Source organism: Arachis hypogaea, chromosome 18, assembly GCF_003086295.3.
Source record: "Arachis hypogaea cultivar Tifrunner chromosome 18, arahy.Tifrunner.gnm2.J5K5, whole genome shotgun sequence".
Classification (NCBI taxonomy): domain Eukaryota; kingdom Viridiplantae; phylum Streptophyta; class Magnoliopsida; order Fabales; family Fabaceae; genus Arachis; species Arachis hypogaea.
Genome location: NC_092053.1, coordinates 17,988,600 through 18,009,663, shown reverse-complemented (window position 1 = coordinate 18,009,663; position 21,064 = coordinate 17,988,600). Strand labels below are relative to the sequence as shown.

General features: G+C 33.1%; 2 protein-coding genes across 3 annotated transcripts; one reads left to right on the top strand and one right to left on the bottom strand.

Moving 5' to 3' along the window:
* Window positions 1-993: 993 nt before the first annotated feature.
* On the bottom strand, window positions 994-4,291 carry LOC112770782 (G-type lectin S-receptor-like serine/threonine-protein kinase SD1-1). 2 transcript variants are annotated; one of them, XM_025815186.3, is made up of 7 exons: window positions 3,532-4,291; window positions 3,323-3,454; window positions 2,730-2,890; window positions 2,416-2,626; window positions 1,885-2,122; window positions 1,632-1,782; window positions 994-1,335 (listed from the first exon to the last, which is right to left on the bottom strand). In XM_025815186.3, the coding sequence occupies exons 1-7, from the start codon at window positions 4,052-4,054 to the stop codon at window positions 1,048-1,050; spliced, it is 1,704 nt and encodes a 567-aa protein (XP_025670971.1). In that variant the 5' UTR covers window positions 4,055-4,291; the 3' UTR covers window positions 994-1,047. The 2 variants fall into 2 exon arrangements, with proteins under 2 accessions (XP_025670971.1, XP_025670972.1); XM_025815187.3 differs by lacking the exon at window positions 1,632-1,782 and having other exon boundaries at window positions 2,001-2,122.
* Window positions 4,292-12,377: 8,086 nt separating this feature from the next.
* Window positions 12,378-16,498, top strand: LOC112770783 (BURP domain-containing protein 6). The gene is made up of 4 exons (XM_025815188.2): window positions 12,378-12,680; window positions 13,310-13,406; window positions 14,537-14,765; window positions 15,710-16,498. The coding sequence occupies exons 1-4, from the start codon at window positions 12,639-12,641 to the stop codon at window positions 16,227-16,229; spliced, it is 888 nt and encodes a 295-aa protein (XP_025670973.1). The 5' UTR covers window positions 12,378-12,638; the 3' UTR covers window positions 16,230-16,498.
* Window positions 16,499-21,064: the final 4,566 nt, after the last annotated feature.

Here is a 21,064-nt window from a genome sequence, read left to right as displayed (position 1 = left end):
ATGGAGTGCTTTCTTGAAAAATCTTCTCCAAGAGTAGTGGCCATGAAAGTAACGATCAGAAACAAAGACTTGAAGAACTTGTCGAGAAACTCTAGCAGATTTGCGAGTTTTGTTTTTCCTTTCATTATGCCGGAACTCATTCCTTTCAATGTAGCACTTTGTGGATTGCATTGAACGGCTGAGAAGTTTAACTGATATAAGCCTTTATTTCGGCTCAGGGGAAATTGATCGAAATTCATTTCAGCGCACTGGGGAAAATCTGTGGGGCTAAAATTCAAACATGCAAGAATTTTCAAGTAACTGATATATGCCAATCCCATTTCACTAACTTGAACAGTTTTGTTAGAAAAAGTAACTTGTGCCCTATCTAAACTTTATATGTAAATTCATCACCAATTTATGCATACTTTATAGTTGCCTCTGCAATGTGATTTCTTTAAGCTCAGTTGAAGTTGTAAGTATTTACTCACACCGTTGATTTTTCTCCATTGCAGATAGGCTGAATCTTAGAGCGGCTAGTGAATATAGATATCTTAATCACAGTGACTGCATGACAATAGGTGGTGTTAATGATGCTAAAAAATTAAGACACGTAAAACTAGTGAAAGAATGTTTTGGGACAGGGGTGCTAACTTTACTTATCAATGGTTTCAATTTGTAGTGTGATTGGTCTCTATGTTAGTCCTTAACAGTATAGTGAACAAGTTAAACAACAGTTTCGATTGGGTATAGTTCAAAGTGATGAGCATTCAAATAGTAAAAGGTGATCGTTTGGTCTAATAGTTGTGGAGTTGTGGAATATAAGAGAAAGGAGTCTTTGATAATTAGTTGGCCAGAAAAAGATGCCATATGTAATTTTCCTTTCTTTCTTTCTTCCATTTACGCTTGTGTAATGCTGTGTATTACTTGTGTTGTCACTAACAAGAAAAAAAGTGCTTAATGGATACAATCATTAAGCTTTCTATCGGTAATGCAACTTAAGGCTAGTAAATATGCTGCCCAAACATAATTTATTAAAGAAAAAATCTATATATGATGTTTAATTTGTTATCGAGGTTCCAATTCTGTAACGCTCAATTCGTTTTTACAAGAGGAGGAACTTGTGCCTTCAGAAGATTCAGCAACAAAAAACGTAGGATATTTGGGTTGAGGTAAATCAATTTCAGTTCCAAGCATGAGAACCACTGATGACATGGTTGGCCTATCTTGGGGATGCTGTTGTGCACATAGGAGGCTAATGTGGATGCAACGTTGCACTTCAGACACATTCCATGTCTCCTTCAACCATTCATCCACCAATTCTAATGACCTTCCTTGTTTCCATAGATCCCATGCCTATTACACACACATTTTAGTAATGTTATCAACTTGGATATAGTCAAAAGGCTTAAATGTCTCAATTAGATGGTGATATAAGTTAAATATCAACTAGGAGATTCAATAACACATTGACATTTAACATTATGTCACCTTTGACAGAGCATTACAATAAATATCAAAATTAAATAATTTAATCTTTGTAGATCCTCCAAAAAAAAATTGCAAAATTCAAAATACAAATCACAAATTTTGCCGGACTAAAAACTTAATGTGAGGTATACCAAAAGAGGAAGAAAAATTATCAAACTCACATGTCCATATAGGTTGGCATTGGAACTTGGATAATAAAATCTTCTATTTTTTCTTCCTGATATTATCTCGAGTAGCAAAATACCGAAACTAAAGACATCAGATTTTACCGAAAAATTTCCATGAACAGCATATTCAGGTGCCATGTATCCACTTTAGATAGACAAAATAAAAATTATGCATTGATTAGTAAACACTCAAAAAGTTTTAATTTTTCTATAAGAGAATATAAAAGAAATGTAGAGTTCAACTTACACAGTTCCCACTACTCTATGTGTATTTCCTTTACTTTGATCTCCTCCAAAACTTCTAGCTAAACCGAAATCTGAAATCTTTGGATTCATTTTACTATCTAATAGAACATTACTTACTTTAAGATCTCTATGTATAATCCTTAGTCTTGAATCTTGATGAAGATATAATAAGCCCCTAGCAATTCCACAAATGATGTTAAAGCGCTTAGGCCAATCCAAAGTCTTCTTTCGCATTTGATCTAGTCATGATGCAATGATATTTTCATCAAAATTAGAATGCTGTCAAAATTGACTATAACTACATAGAGGAATGTTATATGCATTATTTTTGTGTATATTTCTCTTATACATCTTCTACAGTTGATATTAAAAGTAATTGATAAAATGTGAGAGTAGTAGGTTTTTTTTCTCTTTTATACTGTAAAAAGAGTGTACAAAAGAATATATACAAAAATAATGCAAACATCAGTTAACATCATTTCTCTAACTATATATGTAACTAGAGACATAGGGTAGCTTGTTGGGTACTAACCAAAAATAAAATAGTCTAAACTTCTGTTAGGCATGTATTCATATACCAACAATTTCTCTTCCTCATGAATGCAACAACCAAGAAGTTTTACAAGATTACGGTGTCGAAGTTTGGCTATTAGTTTGACCTCAGTTTTAAATTCATTTAAACCCTGTCCAGAACTACTTGAAAGTCTCTTTACAGCAATTTGTTGTCCATCATCTAATACGCCCTGAATAACAGATGGCATATACAAATTAATTAATATTCCCTTAGTTGCATACTCAGTACTTGTATGTTCTACAAGCAGTAATTTAGCAATGTTAGAACCTCACCTTGTATACAGGTCCAAAACCACCTTCTCCAAGCTTGTTATTGAGAGAAAAGTTATCAGTAGCCATAGCTATTCTTGATAGGTCAAGTAATGGAAGCTCCAGATCCCCTTCTTGTTCATTGGCATGACTAAGCATCTCACCAATCCTTACATCTCCCAATGCTATTCTCAAAGGGAAGATAGTATGAAAATAATGGTCTAAGAGAGAAATTTATTATGAAGTGTGAACTACAGAATGAGCAAAAGAAGAAATAGTGAAAGTTCGGGTAATATAATGAATTTATGAACTACAGAACATTTTATTTTATATAAAGGATAATCTGAAATTTATTCCGCACATAAGCACCCAAGTTCAGATTTCGTTTAAGAAAAATGTTAGTTGAACAAGGTATTTATATAACCCAAGTTTAACAGTCTTTCTTCTTCTTATGCGTCTCTCCTGTTTTTCTTCAATTGGTCTTTGTTGTGCTAATAAGCTATTGGACTAACTTGATTACCAGAATGAGTAGTCATGTATCATCACCGTTCTCTTTATTATCCAAAAAGATAGCACAATTATAATTTCTCAAATATTACTAAGCAGGAGGAATGTACCTTGTGGGTCTGTTCTTTTGGAGAGCATGTACCAAGAAGCCAAGATCATACCCAAAATCACAACAGCGGCGCTGCCAACAACTACTCCCACCACCTTATGGTCGCTGCGCCGGTGACTTCGGCCTCCGGGCTCTGATAGATTAATACCCGGTCATGGCAGACAAATAACATTAGAATTTACAAGAGAAACGAAAGAAATCAAATCAAACCTGCATGGTCTAAAGCAGGCATTCGTATATAAAGATATTGGCGTCCTTCCTGTATGACCCTAACATCAAACAGATCACCACTCCACAATTTGCATTCACCACTCCCAATTTCTGTATAAGCCGCCATGCAAGAACAATTACTCTTGCATTTCTCCTTGCAACCCTCGGCTTCCGAACTTTGGTTGAAGAAAGAATGATAATAAGACGTGCCAGTGGGTTCTTGGAACACAGCATAGGCAACGAACACGTCGGTGCTACAATTGAGTGGTTTCTTTCTGACGCAGCCGTGCGTGTAGTCGAGGCTATCGAAGGCAGTGGGAGACTTGGGTGTGAAACCATCCAAGCATCCACAAGCTAGCGGCTTATTAACATCGCAGTTCCCATTGGGTCCGCAAATTCCAGGGAAGTCGCAGTAGCTTTCGTTCCCTCCAGAAGAGGATGATACGCTGTCGTTTTGGCTCTCTTCAGTTAATAGAAAATGAGCACTGCTAATTAGCATCAAACTCAGAACCACTTCCATCATCTGCTTTTTATTTTTTCGTTGTTGTGATGAGTTCCAATTCCAGGCCGCAGGATGAGGACATGGATTGGAACTCAAGGTGGAGGGAAGTCCGCTAGTTCTCTCTTTTTTTTTTCAACCCGAAAAAAGAAAAAAGGTTGACTTAAATCGATCCGCAGTTGACCCGCATTGCTAGCAAGTGCTAGTTTCACACTTTCACTTGGATTTTTTTTTGCTTCCTCTGTGTGCCAGTTTCGATCCAAGGACCTTATGGTTAAGAGCAATGCTAATAACCCACAAGTTACTTGGGAAACTAGCCTTTCACTTGGATTTTGTTTTGAAGGAAGCTGACAACTTGTGAAGAGAATGAAGTTGCGTGAATAAGTCTTTTTCATGGTAATTAGGCCCGTGTAAGTAACCAACTTAATTAAGTTCATTTTGATAAAATAATTTAAACAATAAATGATTCTGTTAAAAATAATTTATAAATAAGTTTTTTTTATCTAGATTTTTTACTCTAAAAGTGCTTATTTTATAGAAATATAATGAAAAGTAAAAATATTATGAGAGAAGTTATTTTTTTTAACTTCTCTATAAACTCCAAAATAGCTTCTTAGAAAGTTGTAATTTAGTTTTGAAAATTGCACCAAACATTAATACTACTACTTTTCATAAGTCAAAAGTAAAAAAAAAACTACTTCTAGAGTTTCCTAAACGGGCCCTTAGTCTCCATAAAGATTTACTCTTTAATTCTTCACATTGGATCATCGTGTGATCATGTAAAAACTCAGGTGAAGTTGACTTTCACGTGAAGTTGATACCTGAGAGTCGTTAGATAAAAATTTAGTCAAATCAGATAAAACATTGAACGGCTCTCAGGTATCAACTTCACGTGAAGTCGACTGCATCTGAATTTCCACCATAAAATATACATAATATAAGATTTAGGTTGTTTTACTTAAATAAATTAAAGAGGAACCAAAATGACATGAATCTCCTAAAAATTTTTTAACACATTAATCATCTCTTTCTATATATATATATATATAAATCGTCCAAGACCATTGAAGTTTAGGTTTATTAGTTAAACAATACAGTTTAGGACAATTTATGTTTAAAACTCCTTTTATAAAATGAGCATAAATTGTTCTAAGATAATGAATATTTAAAAGTATAATTAAATCGTCCCAAGATATTAAAAGTAACATTTTGGGTTAAGTTCGATTTTGGTCTCCAACGTAGAGGTCGAAAATCGAAATCGTTCCCAATTTTTTTTTTGCTACGAAATGGTCACCAAAATTTCAGTTTGTTTTAAAATCGTCCCTCGGACGAAAATACCCTTCTCCCTTCACCCCAAAATCAACCACCACCACCACCACCAAAACAGAAACCTACGCCCAATCAGGACCACCACCACCACCATCAGTATCATCATGGTCATCATCATCTTCATCAGAACTTTCCCCAAAATCAACAAAAATCAATCAGAAGTCCAAGCTGAACAAGAACCCACCACCACCACCATTATCATCATGGCCTCATCATCATCATCATCAGAAAATTCAAGCAACATACACAGATTTCAAATTCAATTAACAAATTCAGCAACAACAATATTCCAAATTCAAATTCAGTAACAACAATATTCCACAACAAATTTCACAAAAAAAATTCAAAATTTCACATAAAAACCAATTCACAGAAGAAGAAGAAGAAGAAGAAGCTGGTTGTGGTGCTGTGCGATGCGGCAGGCGGCAGGGCGGCAGCGCGGTGGTAGTGCGGTGCGGTGCGGCAGGCGGCAGGGCAGCAGCGCGGTAGGGCGGCGATCCCCCTTCTCTCCCCCCTCCTCCCCCTCCTCCCCCCCTTTTCTCACGCCCCCCCTTCTCTCTTTCCTTACCCCCACTTCTGTTATCCCTTTCTTTCTTTTTTTTTTATTTATTTTATATTTATTTTATTTTATATTTTTTTATTGATGGGTAATTTAGTAATAAAAAAATAAAATTGATAAAAATGACGATTTTAAAACAAGCTGAAATTTTGGGGACCATTTTGTAGCAAAAAAAAATGTTGGGGACGATTCCGATTTTTGACCTCTACGTTGGAGACCAAAATCGAACTTAACCCTAACATTTTTCTAGCTTAAAACATACTTGGGTAGGACGATTTACGTGAGAATAGGTAAAACACAAAGATTCAGCACAACTTATGTGTGAATGGTTAAAGCGCAAAAGCCTGTGACGATTTACGTGGAGAGAAAGTCTATAAATTAAGGGGTATGACATAACTCGTGTCTAAATGTGTAGAAAGAAAAAAAAAATGTTTGAGAGTGTGTTGTTGTTAATTCATCACCAAAAAAAAAATGAGGAGTGCTAGGGGGCCAGCAATTTTTGTGTTTTGTAATCATCAATTAGTCATCAATAGTCTTTTTAATGGTGTGAGATTACATCCAATGGTAGGAGATCATTCACTTTTCTTTTGATGGTTAAGTGCTGGCCACAAAACACAAAAGTTGCTGGTCTTAGACTTTTCAAAAAAAATTAATAAAAACACAAGTGAGGGTGTTATTTTTTTTAGTAAAAAGCATATTGGTGTTTGATGGATTTACAAAATAACCTAGTACAGAAATAGGGAAAGTGTAGCAAAAAAAAGTGTGAAGTAAGTATTTTTTTTTTTTAGAATTTCTATCTCACTTAACAAGACTATGTTAAATTTGAAAATTATGAAATTCAAGATGATGAAACATGCGAGTTATATTTCATAGTCAAGTTAAATTTCCATATTTGGGTGCTATGGAGTTATTTGCGAAGATGGTTGATGTGGATGGTAGTTCAAGTGGATCTACCCCAAATTCTCCAACTGGCGGGATAGAGGGTAGTTATAGTGTCATTCCAACAGGTCAATAGGTTAGTGCCTACGTGTCATCCTTGTCATTTGCAGTAGATTTGCATGTCTAGGCAGATAATGGAGATGACTTGGTTGATGTGCGTACCTTTGGGGAGCTTGCACCTACAATGAGATTAGAGCAGCACTTGTATTGGAAGGTGCACTTGTATTCATGGAGGTCAGAGATAGAGATCCAATTACAAAAGCTTTAAGAGACAATGATTCAGATTTAGATCCACCCATTATTGGTGATGATAGCGACAGTGAAAGAGACACAACATCTGTCGGAAGATCTCAAGTCCAGTCAAGCTCTCAGACACAACAGCACCATCTTCACTTCTCTAATTTGGATCTTGAGACAATGAACCAATCTGTATTTCCAAATCAACAACTCCCTACTATTCATAGAGATGGACTTGGGATGTTTGGCATAGACGAGTTTAAAATCGGCAAGCGATTCCAAAGCAAAGAGAAAGTTATACTCACAGTGAAGAGTTATAATATTCGCTAAGGTGTTGAGTATAAAGTGTGTGCAGTTTGAGAATGAATGTAACTGGTTGATACGTATGACTATGATGCAGAAAAAAGACTACTGAAAAGTAAAAAAATACAACGGGTCGTACACATGTTTAACAACAAAGATATCCACTGATCATATGCAGTTTGATTATCATATCATAAGTACGTCGATACTATGATTGTTTATGGCAGATGCATCAATCTTTGTGAAGATTTTGCAGAATGTGGTAGCATCAAAATATGGTTTCAAGCCAAGTTAAAGATAGAAAAGTATGGCTATAACTAAGCTAAAGACGATCGCACATATATATAGAGAGAGATTGAGAAGAGTCTTACCACCTAGTTTCAAAATGGGTCCTGAGAGTTCAAATATATATGCCTGGTACTATAGCTTTGTTTACGTACTTCTCCTATTAGAACGGTGGATGACTCGAACAACAACTAAAGACATTTCAAAACATAAAACTAATTCAATGGTATCATCAACAACTAAAAAACGTGAAAAACACTTCTCATCAATTACTAGTCACTAATATATCATGTTAATACATATACATTACAAAATGAATCTGACCACATGCGCAATAACGTCTAACTGGTACATGTCTCCCTTTCGTAAGGCAGCCATCCTCCCTAAGCCATCTCTAAGTGATCATAGCTCTGCTATTCTTTGCCGTATTTCGGTGCACGCCGTTGTCCAAACCACCCTCTTTCGCATACTACTGTTCACTTGCGTCGCCAACAACTTGTCGTTGATGAGCATGCTACCTCCTTCTTCTTCCAATCTCCTGTTAGCAACAAGCTTCACGGCGATGACAATAGCTTCCAATTGATCAGACCTTAATCATGAAATGCTATTGAGCTTATTCCTTCCGTATAAAACGTCCTTGCCTTCTGCCAGTTAAAAGAACACATAAATCGTTCCAAACAATTATATTTTACTCTTCTTCAGCATTAAATATGGTACTTATGGATGATTAACGTGTATATACCATGACCCTAAATATCCTGAGACGATTAACTAGTTGTTTTTGCCCTAGTGGTTAATTAACTAACCTAAAGTTAACTAGGCTGTGATGATTTACATAAAAATAGGAAGAGAGAATTCATGTGTTAGAAATTGATTTAGGGAATTCATATAAATTTGAATTCTCTTTGTTTTATTTAGGTAAAAAGGCCCAGAGATATAGAGTAATAAGAAAGATCTATACATGTTATTGACCATAGTTATCAGACTGAATCGGCAATCAATTCCGTTAGAGTACTAAATTATTGGGTTATTAATTCAATCATTGAATTATTAGTTGAATTGGTTGAACCGATTATAATTAAATAATTATATAAATATTTTTTCGCAATAAGTGTCTTTTTATAATTTTATTTTTATCTTAAAATAATTATAATATTCAAAGTTTACTAATTTATTAATTATTTTATACTTATTGTGTTATTATTTATTTATTTATATTATAATTATTTATTAAAAATAATATTGGTAGCTATTATATAATTATCGAAAGAAAAAAATATATTATGATTAATGAAGGATAATTCTTTTTAATGTATATATGTTTAGTAAAGTTTATATTTTTATTAATAATGGTACATAATTAAAAATATAATTAGTTTAAAAATATAAATTAAAATTAAATTAAATATCTATAAAATTAAATTCAAGGATTACTATATGATTAATTTTTGTCATATATAGTATTAAGAAGCATCACATGATGCTTCTGTTCGAATCTCTCTCTCATGATTTTTTAATTTAACTTTTGTTGGTGTATTGGTTCGGCGATACGCTGGTGCATCATATCGTTGACCCGTGCAAGTCAGAGCGATTCAAAGTATAAATCGGTTCATTGACTGATTTAACTACAAGTCTGGTCCAGAACACTAATTGAACCAATCAGACAACGGGTTCAACCATAGTGTTCCTGTTCGAACCTTTCTCCTCATCATGATTTTTGAATTTAATTTACCTGCGGAAGCTTCTTTCGTGGTTTGGCAGTATGCTAGTGCATTGTGGATCCATGCAGGTTAGGAGCGGTTCGAAGTGCAAATCAGTCAATTTTAACAAATTTGACCACTGTTGACTAGTTTAACTATAAGTCTGGTCCAAAGAACTAATCAAACCAATCGGATTATAAGCTCATCGATTTTTTAGTCAAATTTGTCGGTCCGCTCCAATTCTTAAACAGTATTATTAACTATTAAAAATTTAGTTATATGATAACATGGTATTAATAAAGAGAGATTCTACTAAACATTTTAGAGAAGAAAGGAATAAAAATTGTATATATATTGTAGAGTTAATAGTCAAAATCGTCCTTGAAAGATATTCCGATTTTCATTTTCATCCTCGAAAGATAAATTTAATCAAAATCGTCCTTGAAAGATTTAAAATTAATCACGTTAATTCCTCCGTCCATTCTATCACTAATGAAGTTAAATTAGAGCCCCAACCCAACGATCCAACAGCTTTCCTTCTCCTCTACACGTCTCACAGCCTCCATGCCAGTTCCAACAGCTGCTGCCTCTTCGTCGATGCTATTCTTCCAGTGATGGTCTTTATTCCAACTTGGCGGTGTCCATGGAAGAGCACAGAGGAAGACTGACACAAGCAGAGCAGATCGGTGCAAGTTGCAGTGGAGGAAGAGACCACGTTCCACCAGAAGCCAGCAGTGATGATTGAGGAATAGAATAGAGAGGAGTTAGAGGGCGCAGCGGCGGCGATCTCTGCATCATTGGGTGGAGGGTGTTCTGCAAAACAGCAGCTACCTATTCCCAAAATGCCAACCTCTCAATCGGAATCAAATGCTTAACATAAAACTAACCAATATTTTGATTACCAACAACACCAGTCCCTGCAGCATTCTCAGCACCACGTTTCTGCTTGTTAATGTCCTCCTTTGAGTGAGGCACAGGTGCCAAATCAGAAGGCACACTGGTCTTGTAGCTGTTATGGTTTTCTTTGGTTCTATTAGTAGTGGCAACCACCCTGTCACCACCCTTGGGAGACTTGGAACAAAGACCCCATATATTATATCAAAGTTTCAATCTTTGAGCAACTGGGGTTCTGGGATTGAAATCCCGAAAAATAAGAAATAGGTATAGAGTAGCAAGTGTGTATGTTCATCTAAATCAGGAATCAATAGAGAAGAAGGGTTTCAGTGTTGGTGGCAAAAAGAATAATAGAAAGGGATGGAAGAGGAGGAGAAAAGAAATTATGGGATTGGAACAAAGAGAAGAACTGCGGGTAAGGACTGGCAGCATCGTGGTAGAGGAACGTACAGGGACTGACGATGATGTGGAACACCTTGCAGGGCGGCAGCGTGGTGGAGCTTCAGGTAGAAGATGAAGAAGCTGTTGAATGTGGGAAGAAAGAACACTATTTCTGGCTGGGTTTGGGTTTGGGTTAGATTGGAAGCGGGTATGATCCGGATCTGGTTTGGGTTGAGTTGTGAAGCTAATTGCCACGTCAGCAAACTTAACGTCGTTAGTGACAGAATGGACGGAGGGACTAACGTGATTAAGTTTAAATCTTTTGAGGACGATTTTGATTAAATTTATCTTTCGAGGATGAAAATGAAAATCGAAATATCTTTCAAGGACGATTTTGACTATTAACTCATATATTGTAATTAAGGATATTTACTATATAATTAGTTACAACTAGTGTGAGAATCAAAGTAGTGTATCAGTGGAATTTTCATACTTGGTATAGAATTAATTATTCCAATGTTATCTAAAATACCATATCTTTTAACATACACTACTTGTTCTTAGAGGTACTTATTAAGCATATCCAAAAACTTGCACTATGATGCATACTTTAATTTGCTGATAAAATCGTTGTTATGGGAGAATTGCAAAAAGATTTAAAAAGTTAGATATGTGGAAACAAATTTTGGAGATACATGATTCATGTATTAGTCACTCTAAGATAGAGTATATTGAATGGAAATTTTTAGCAGATGAAACACTAACACAAAAGTGAAAAATAAAAGGACAATATATAACAAATGAAGAGATTTAAGTATTTTGATTTTGTTATTCAAAATAACAAAAAAAAAAAAAAATAAAGGAAGGTGTAAATCATAGAATTTAGTCAAAATAGCTAAATGTTTTTTTGATGCGTTTTAAATATATGGGGGGACAAAAATACACTTTAAATTTAAGGACAATTTTTTTGCATTATTATTAGCCTAGTTATATTTTATGAAATGGAATGTTAGATAGTAAAGAATATAAACATAAATTTACTTTGGGAAGAATAAAAATGTTTCGATAAATGAATAATCATACACGTATAAGCATAATAAAAAATTAGAATATCACTCGTTATAAAAAAGAGGATGAAATCTTCTCGTAGGTGATTTTGGATATGAAAGAAAGTGCCGGTAATATTCAATGAGAAGAGTAGATTAGGAGTTGGTTTGGATTTTTTTTTAGTGAAAAAATATTTTTTTAAATAAAATATTTTTATTTAATTTAAAATTTATTTAATTTAGATATGTCTTAAAAAAAATATTTTTATTAAAAAAATAAATAAATAACTAATAATACCTTGTTTTTAAAAAGAATAGAAATAAAAGATATTTTCAATATTTAAAAGATTTTTTTGAAAAAAAACTTATTTAAATGTAAAATAATTTTTATCTATTAACAACAAATTTTTGTTAAAAGAATAAAAAAATAAATATATTTTTTTTTAAATCAATCCAAACGAGTCTTAAATAAGAGATAAATCAATAGATAATGATAAAAGAAAATCTAAAAAAAATTCTCAGTATGAGCCTATGAGGTAATCAAACTAGATTTCATATGTGATATCACTGTATAATACATAATTGAGTGAGATAAAACTTTATTATTATTGTTGTATTAAATCTTAAAATAGCTGGAAAATATATATATGACATGAAAATAATCATCAGTCCCCGTCCCCCGGCATATGATTGATGTGTAATATTAACGGATGGAAAGAAAGTAGAAAATTCAGAGTTACGTCCTGTAAGCTCAATAATGGAGGTCGAAAAACGATAGATGACCAAAATAGATACGTGGAAGGAGTAGATCCATAGGCTTTTGATCAACTTTTATATTATCCGAATTATGCACAGTACTTATTGAATTTAGATGCATTTAATTTCTATAAATTGTTGGTATTGTATGTCCTAAGTATTTCGTAGCCTGGAAGTAAATGGAGTCTGGTCACTGTGGCCTCATATCGGCACTTTTCTGTGTAAGTTTTATCTCTATTCAGAAAAATAAAAGTGAAGCCCTTAAAGTTGTTATAATTTATTAAGGCAAGTTTTTAATATTAGATATATTTAAAATGCTCAATACATTAAATATATTAGTAACTTCTTTTTTTTCCAATTATAATTGTTATGCTAAAAGAATTTGACTAGTATTGCTAATACTGGATATATAATTATTTAGGATTTAATTTTTATTATCTTTAATTTATTCTTACAAATAAACAAATAATTTAAATATAATACAAATAAAAAAAGATCTTTTTGCCTAACATAATAAATTTTTTGGATAAATAATTTTATTATATTTATATTTATTATTTAGAAGTTTCTCTTCGATTTCATATTTTAAAGAAAAATGTTAGAGTGCCATCAGAATTTATTATTCTAACTGTTACTTTTAATCATTAATCTAATTCTCTTTAATTTAATAATCTCACAACATACTTTAGTCTACACTTTTAAACATAAATAATTAATTGATGATTAAAAACAATAAATTATGATAATCTCCTAATATTTCTCTATTTTAAAAGTATTATGTTAAATCACTTATTATGTATGCTCAGTTTGTTTTTGATATAATAATAATAATAATTGAAACTTTTGGCAGCTTGCATTCTTATTAGGTAGCCATGTCCAAGCAAATGAGATGTTATGGGGAAACCCTGATCACATGCCTAAAGCATTAAGGGATCTCACGAAGCCTGGTCAGTATGTAGTAGTATGAATTTGAGATTCCAGATTCCAGATTCCAATTCTTCCGCTTCTTCCACTTCTCATATTTAACCTTTAATTACATCTACTTCAGTTGTTTGGTCGTTTAATCTTCTTTGCATTACACACAAGTACACTAGACAAGAAGGAACCGAAAAAAAAAATTACACAAACGGAAGGACAAAAGAATCCTTCTTGGTCGTTTAATCATTCCACTTAGGAAATTTATTCTTTCATTATTTTTTATATACTATTTCCATTCTTCAATAATGATCTATTTGGACTTTGGAGTTTGGACAAATTATAAATATAATAAGATGACATATAAACTTTTAACTTTTAATGTATCATTTTGTCTAAATAAAATTATAAATAATGGTTTAACAACGAGTGATGAGCACTGAAATTTTTTTTAGACTATTACTTATTAATAAATAGTATTTAATATTTTATTGATTAAAACTTGTATTTAATATTACACCGCCTGTTGTTCAAAAGATAATAAAATATTGTCATCATAGGTAATTTGAACATGAGAAAAATAATGCATTTATTTAAAAGAGTGGATCATATAAAAAATAGAAAATGATAAAAATAGACAAATATTTAAAAAGATCCTACACAAAGGGATTAAAGAAAATCAATATGTAAATGCATGGTCTCACTGTTGTAGATGTAGTAGAATGTAATAATATCATTTGATCTATGTAATTAATTTTTATTTTTAGAATAAATTTTTAAACAATGCTATATAATTAATAAATATTATTATTTTTTATTAATATTTAGTCAGTAAAAATTTGTATTTATATTTATATAAATTTACATAAAATAAGTATATAATTATACCTATATTTACAAAAATATATATATATGAATTAATATAATTTATTTATATAAATTAATAAATTTTATTTATTAAAAATATTTTAATATTTATACTGATCAAATAATAACAAAAAAATATTAAAAATTACTGTGCCAAAGAGTTTCTCTAAGTTTTTATGGTGGTGGTGGTGGTTGTTACAAAGGAAACTACTCTCAAATTAAATTGAAATTCACTCAATTTTTGCCGAATATAATCTCACTATCTAATCTCTGTTCGCCTTTTGGTGTTAATAAGGAATTGGCGATCGAGGACTTAAGATAAGCAACAACAAAATAGATGTTGACGTCTATGGCAAACTGAGGGACCCTAATGGACTCAAAGATACAGTGCTGAATGTCACATTTTTCCTTGAACAAGACCTTCATCCTGGCAAGAAACTCAAACTTGAGTTCCCTAAGCGTTCTAGTGATTTCACCTTTTTACCAAACTCACTTGCAAAGATCACCCCATTTTCCAGTACCAGGTATTGAGGAAGTGATTATTATACTAATTATTGACAACAATTGTTAAAAATCTATCCCTTGTCAATTTTAAATGTATCAATTATTATTTCTTGCATTGTATTATTGCAGACTAAAACTGTTTATAATAAATAAACTTAAGATATATCTAGTAACAAATTAAAAGACAACTAACTATTAAAATATTAATACAATAATACTAATGAATAATAAATTAAAGTTATCTTATTTATTTAATATTTTTAATTTAATGTATGTAACATTTATAATTCTACAATAAATAACTTTAATATAAAATAAGGTAACTTCGGTTGTTCTGAATTGATTTTATATTTTTTTCCTAATATTTTTGCTATTAATAATATAAAAATGTTTAGAAGATGACAAAAATTAATCAAATAGTTCAATTTTTTATTTATATTCATTAATTATTATTAAAATAAATAGATAATTTTAAATATAATAAATATATAATTATAAAATTATACATGTTAAATTAAATAAGATAACTTTGTGTTATTCTCTAACAACTACGTTTTGTGTATATTAAAATCAGTCACTAAGATCAATTATCAATATATTTGTATATAAAATACATTAAATTAAAATATAAATTCACATTAAAAATAAATTAAACTACACATATTTATACACACAAATATATTAGTGACTGATTTTAATGATTAATTTTAGAGCAATGCTAGGAGAACAATAACTTTTGTGATTAGTAGCCATCAAATAGCCATCAATGATGATTTAATGGTGTGAAATTGGTGTGAGATTTCATCCAATGGCTCACCTTTTTCTACTGGTTACATGCTAGCCAAAATTCAATAAAATTGCTCACCCCTAGACTTTTTCTTAATTTTAATATACAAATAACATTTATATTCTCTAATTAGCATTTATGACTAAGTCACTAAGCACTAAGCATTACCAATTTCAGGCTCCTAGAGATTCTGAAGCGTTTTGGCATAGAGGCCGAGTCAACCGATGCTAAGACAGTGAAAGACACACTTGAGCTTTGCGAAAGCCCTGCCATTAAGGGGGAGGAAAAATACTGTGCCACCTCTCTGGACTCATTGGTAAACTTTGCGGTTTTGAAGCTTGGGAAGAACATAAAACTACTTTCAACAGAGTTGGAGAAGGAAAATGAGGAGGCAGAGGAATACAGTGTGCTGAAGGGAGTGACAAAAAATGGTGATAAAGCTGTAGTGTGCCACAAACTGAATTACCCTTATGCTGTGTTCTACTGCCACAAAGTGGAATCAAGGGCTTATAATGTTCCATTGGTGTCTATTGAAGATGGGACAAAAGCTAAAGCTCTAGCAATTTGCCATAATAATACTAGGCATTGGGCTAGTGATAATCCTGCTTTTATGCAACTTAATGTTAAGCCTGGAACTGTTCCCGTTTGTCATTTTCTTGCCACCGATACCCTTCTCTGGGTGCCCGGATCTTACTAGCTAGACCAACCAAATACAAATTCCTGCATTCAAGAAAACAACTACTTATCTAAATAAGAGATGTTGAATTTGTGGAATGCTAGAATGTCATATCTGGCTAGTAGATCGAACAAGGTATAATAAGGTTTGATGTATGGAGATCCATGTAGGATATATGTGTTACTGGCTGGTATTTATAGCTATGATCCTGTATGTATTAATTATTTTCTATATATAAGTTGGTTAAGGTACTGTTAAAATAATGGAGTGATGATAAAAATTGAGTTTGATGAGAGTTGTTGGAATAAATTAATTTTAATAACTCAGATCATCCTAGGGGTGCACATGGGGTCGGGTGAAGCCGGGTTCGTCGTGATCCGAACCCGACCCTAAATAATGATCGGGTCTATTTATGAGACCCTTATCCGACCCTAGACCCGATGAAATCGTGTTATTTTTGGGCCACACTTAAGCCGGGTCTAGACCGGGTGAAGCCCGAGTCTTGATCAACTTTATCACGACATCACCAAAAATTAGATTCTACATCTTTTGAACCTCTAAATTTTGGAAAATAATTATTCCATAACATTGCAACATTCACATAATAATAATAATTTAGAATCTAATAATAATAATTTAAAATTTCATAATAATAATTATATTAATTACACATTAAACATTCAAAGTTCAAAAGACAATTAAAACAAAGTTAACAACCAACACAAGATTAATATAATAATAATAATTTATAGTGTCATACCAACCAATAACAACAAAATATTAAGTAGCAAATAACTACACGGATCCAACGGGTCGGGGCCGGGTGACCCGAAACTTGGCCCGAACCCGATTTAATAAATAATCGGGGCCATCTATTGAAACCTCGGGTCTGACTGGGCCATAACGAAGCTAGGCCAAATTAGCCCCAAAGTCATTGGGCCCGGTCCAGACCGGGTCTTGTGCACCCCTAGATCATCCATATTGAATCACCAAAAATATAACATAATGCGGAAGCGTACCTTTACTCATAAGAGTCAGAAATTGATGGAAGAATTTGGATCTTGTGGTTCTTTCGATCGTTCTCAACCAAAGTCTTCTGTATCTCTAGGCGGCTGAATTGTGACTCTTTTGATGGGGAAAGAGTAACAAAGGCGACTTTAGTATATTGGGGACCGAAACCCTGAAGGCCTATTTATATTTGAGCATGACACTCATTAAACCCTTAAGCCCAAATAAAATAGTATCTAAAGTCCAAAAGATAATATATCTAAAATCCAAAAGATAATTATCTAAGGAACAAAAGATAATATACTTTCTCATTTACCAGTTTTATTCTCATTTAATTCTAAATCAAAAGTAATAATGACTTATTCAATTTAGCATTTATAATAATAAATGAGATCATCATTATATAAGTCATTTAATTTGAAATAGCATAATTTGTGAGTATAATTAATATATGTATTGCCCACAAATATGTTAGGAAATTAAATAATTTCCTAACAATCTCCGACTTGGGCTATACATATATTCTTTCTTGACATAATCACATCTTATAAACTTTATGCGCGCATCTGAATGCTATTTCTCTCATTACTTTAACAATCTGGTTTGTCTCATACATTAGATATGGAACTATCGCAGCTTTTATTACATTAAATGCTGTGACTAAACCACGCCAATCACCATCCTAATATACTTAACGACATAGATCAAATTTGGATGAGTAATATGGAAATTACATGCCAAGTGATCTCATGCATGTCTATTTTTAGCTGGTTCAACTTTAAAACTTTATTGAGATCAAACACAATACAAATATTATAAAATGAACATTTCATATAACATGAAATAAACCATCAACTTAATTTTGCTTAAAAATAATTCAATATATGTCATAGGGCATATAACATAAAATAAACTCCCACTAAACCAAGGCATCACTAATATTGACACCCATCCGAGCAGTGTGCTCATGAAAGACTTTAGGGATCAATCCCTTAGTTAGTGAGTCTGCTAGCATATACTGTGTTCCTATATGTTCTATGAAAATCTGTTTTTCTTAACCTTTCTCCTTGACAACTAAGAGCTTGATATCTATATGTTTCGATTTTGTCAAGTTCTTATTGTTATTAGAGTATAGTACTGCTGACTTATTTTCACAAAATATCTTTAATGGCCTTTCAATGTCATCTACTATATGAAGCTCAGTGACAAAGTTTTGCAACCATATGCCATGAAATCGGAATCAGAGTACCTAATGATCTCCAAATTTTTTAATTTTTGATAAATAAGCATGTAATCATTTGTTCTCTTTAAATAACGCATTACGCATTTAACAGCTATCCAATGATTCATGCCTGTATTGCTCAAGTATTTACCCAACACTCCCACTATAAATGATATATCGGGACGTGTGCAGACTTGAGCATACATTAAGCTCCATAGTGCTGATGCATAAGGTTTATCATGCATTGCTGTTCTCTCAAGATCATTTTTAAGGCATTGCTTGAGACTGAACTTGTCTCCTTTAGCTACGGGTGTGTCCATTGGTCTACAATTTTCCATGCCATATCTACTTAAATCTTTTCGATATAGTTCTTTTGTGATAATCCAAGAATACCTTGAGAACGATCCCTTAGTATCTCGATTCTTAATACAAAAGAGGCATCACCAAGATCTTTCATTTCGAATTTGTTCGATAGAAATTTCTTAGTTTCATGCAACAAGCCTATATCGTTACTGGCAAGTAGAACGTCATCAACATGTAAGACCAAAAAAGATGTATTTACTCCCACTGAACTTGCGATATACACACTTATCTATGATATTTACCTCAAAACCATGAGGTAATGACTTGATGAACATGTGATACCATTGCCGGGAAGCTTGTTTGAGACCATAGATGAATTTTCTCCTTTCTCTATTGGATCTCCTTAATGACACTTTTTGAGGTTGTTGAGCTTGCTGTATGGGTTGGGGTTGAGGAAGATTCTCATTATTTTCCTGTACTGTAGCAGTATCTTGAGCAACAATAATATTCTCATTGTTCTCTTCTACTGTAACTAGATCTACAGTAGGATTCTCATTGTGTTCTTGTACTGTAACTGTATCTTGAACAGTAATAGGCACAAAGACCTGATTATTTTCAGTAATAGAATCCGAGTTAAGTCTCAAAGTAGTTCCTAAACTTGCACTCGAGCCTCAAAATAATCTCTGAAGTTAATAATTACTCAAATTCGTCCCCAAACTTGTACTCCAGAACTCATAATAGTTCCCAAACCTGTACTCCGGGACTCATAATAGTCCCTCAAGCATTTTTCGTTTATCGGAACCTTAAAACGACGTCGTTTTGAACAAAAAAAATTAACAAAAAAAAAGAAAAAAAGAAAGCGACGTCGTTTTGAACAAAAAAAAAAAAAAGAAGCGTACGCGTCGTTTTATATTAGAAAAAAAAAAGAATTCCCTTATTCTTCTTCTTCAAATCTGTTATTCTTCTTCTTCTTCAACTCTGTTTTTCTTCTTCTTTTTCAAAAGGTCACAAAAATAAAAATCAACACCACAAAATATCACAAAAAAATCAGCATTAATCAGAAAAGTTCAATCAACTTAAATAGCAGGCATCAATCAACTTAAACAGCAACAAGCACAAAAAAAGTAACAATAAAAAAACCAGTTATAATTACAGAATAGAAAACAACTAAAATTAACTATTGTTGTTATATTAAAATAGGATCAACAGCAACAATCACCCAGAATATTAAAGAACAATGATTGAATAACTAAAAAAATTAAAGAAAAAAGAAATTACCATGACTGAGAGAAAGAGCCGTGTCAGAGGAGAGAAAAGGGAGACCGAGCGGAGATGGAGGCTGTCGAGCAGCAGCGGCAGTGAAACGAAAGCCGGCGAAAGGCAGCGGCAGCGAAGGTTGAGGAGAGCTCTTATGAGTGTGAAAGTATGGTTGGAAAAAGGAAATGCATCAGATTAAAAAGGAGAAAGGGAAGGGAAAGAATCTCAGGTTGGGAGAGCAGAAGAGGAAGGGGAAGGAGAAGGGCGTTAGGGAAGCAGAAGAAAAAGGGAAAGGGAAAGGGTTGGAGGAGGAAAAAGGGACGGGTTAGGGATGGAGAAGGGAAAGAGGTTGGGGATAGGGAAGGGAACAGATTGGAAATTGGGAGGGGGAGGGGGGTGGGGGTGGGGCTACGCGTTCTTTCTTTTTTTTTTGGATTGGGAGTTTTAATGTTTTATGCTACGTTTCTTTTTTTTAATTTTCTTTTTCTTTTTTTTTTTAATTTTTTTGTTCAAAACGACGTCGTTTTAAGATTTTGATGAACAAAAAATGCTTAAGGGACTATTATGAGTCCCGGAGTACAAGTTTGGGGACTATTATGAGTCCTGGAGTACAAGTTCGGGAACGAATTTGAGTAATTATTAACTTCAGGGATTACTTTGAGACTCGAATGCAAGTTCAGAGACTACTTTGAGACTTAACTCTATAGAATCCTCATCAAAAGAAACATTCCTAATATTTTCTTCCCCCCAAACTCAACATCCTCAAGAAATCTCGCATTTTCCGTCTCAAAAATAGACCTTGATGCAGGATTGTAAAACTTGTACCCCCGTGAATGCTCAGCGTAACCAACAAAGTAGCAACTAATTGTCCTTGAGTCCAATTTTCTTTCATGCGGCCTATAAGGTCGCGCCTCAGCTGGACATCCCCAAATATGCAAATGCTTTATACTGGGCCTTTTCGCAGTCCAAATTTCATATGGGGTTTTGTTAACTGCTTTGCTTGGCACCTTATTAAGGATGTATACTGCGGTCTTTAAGACTTCTCCCCAGAGTGATTCAGGTAAGG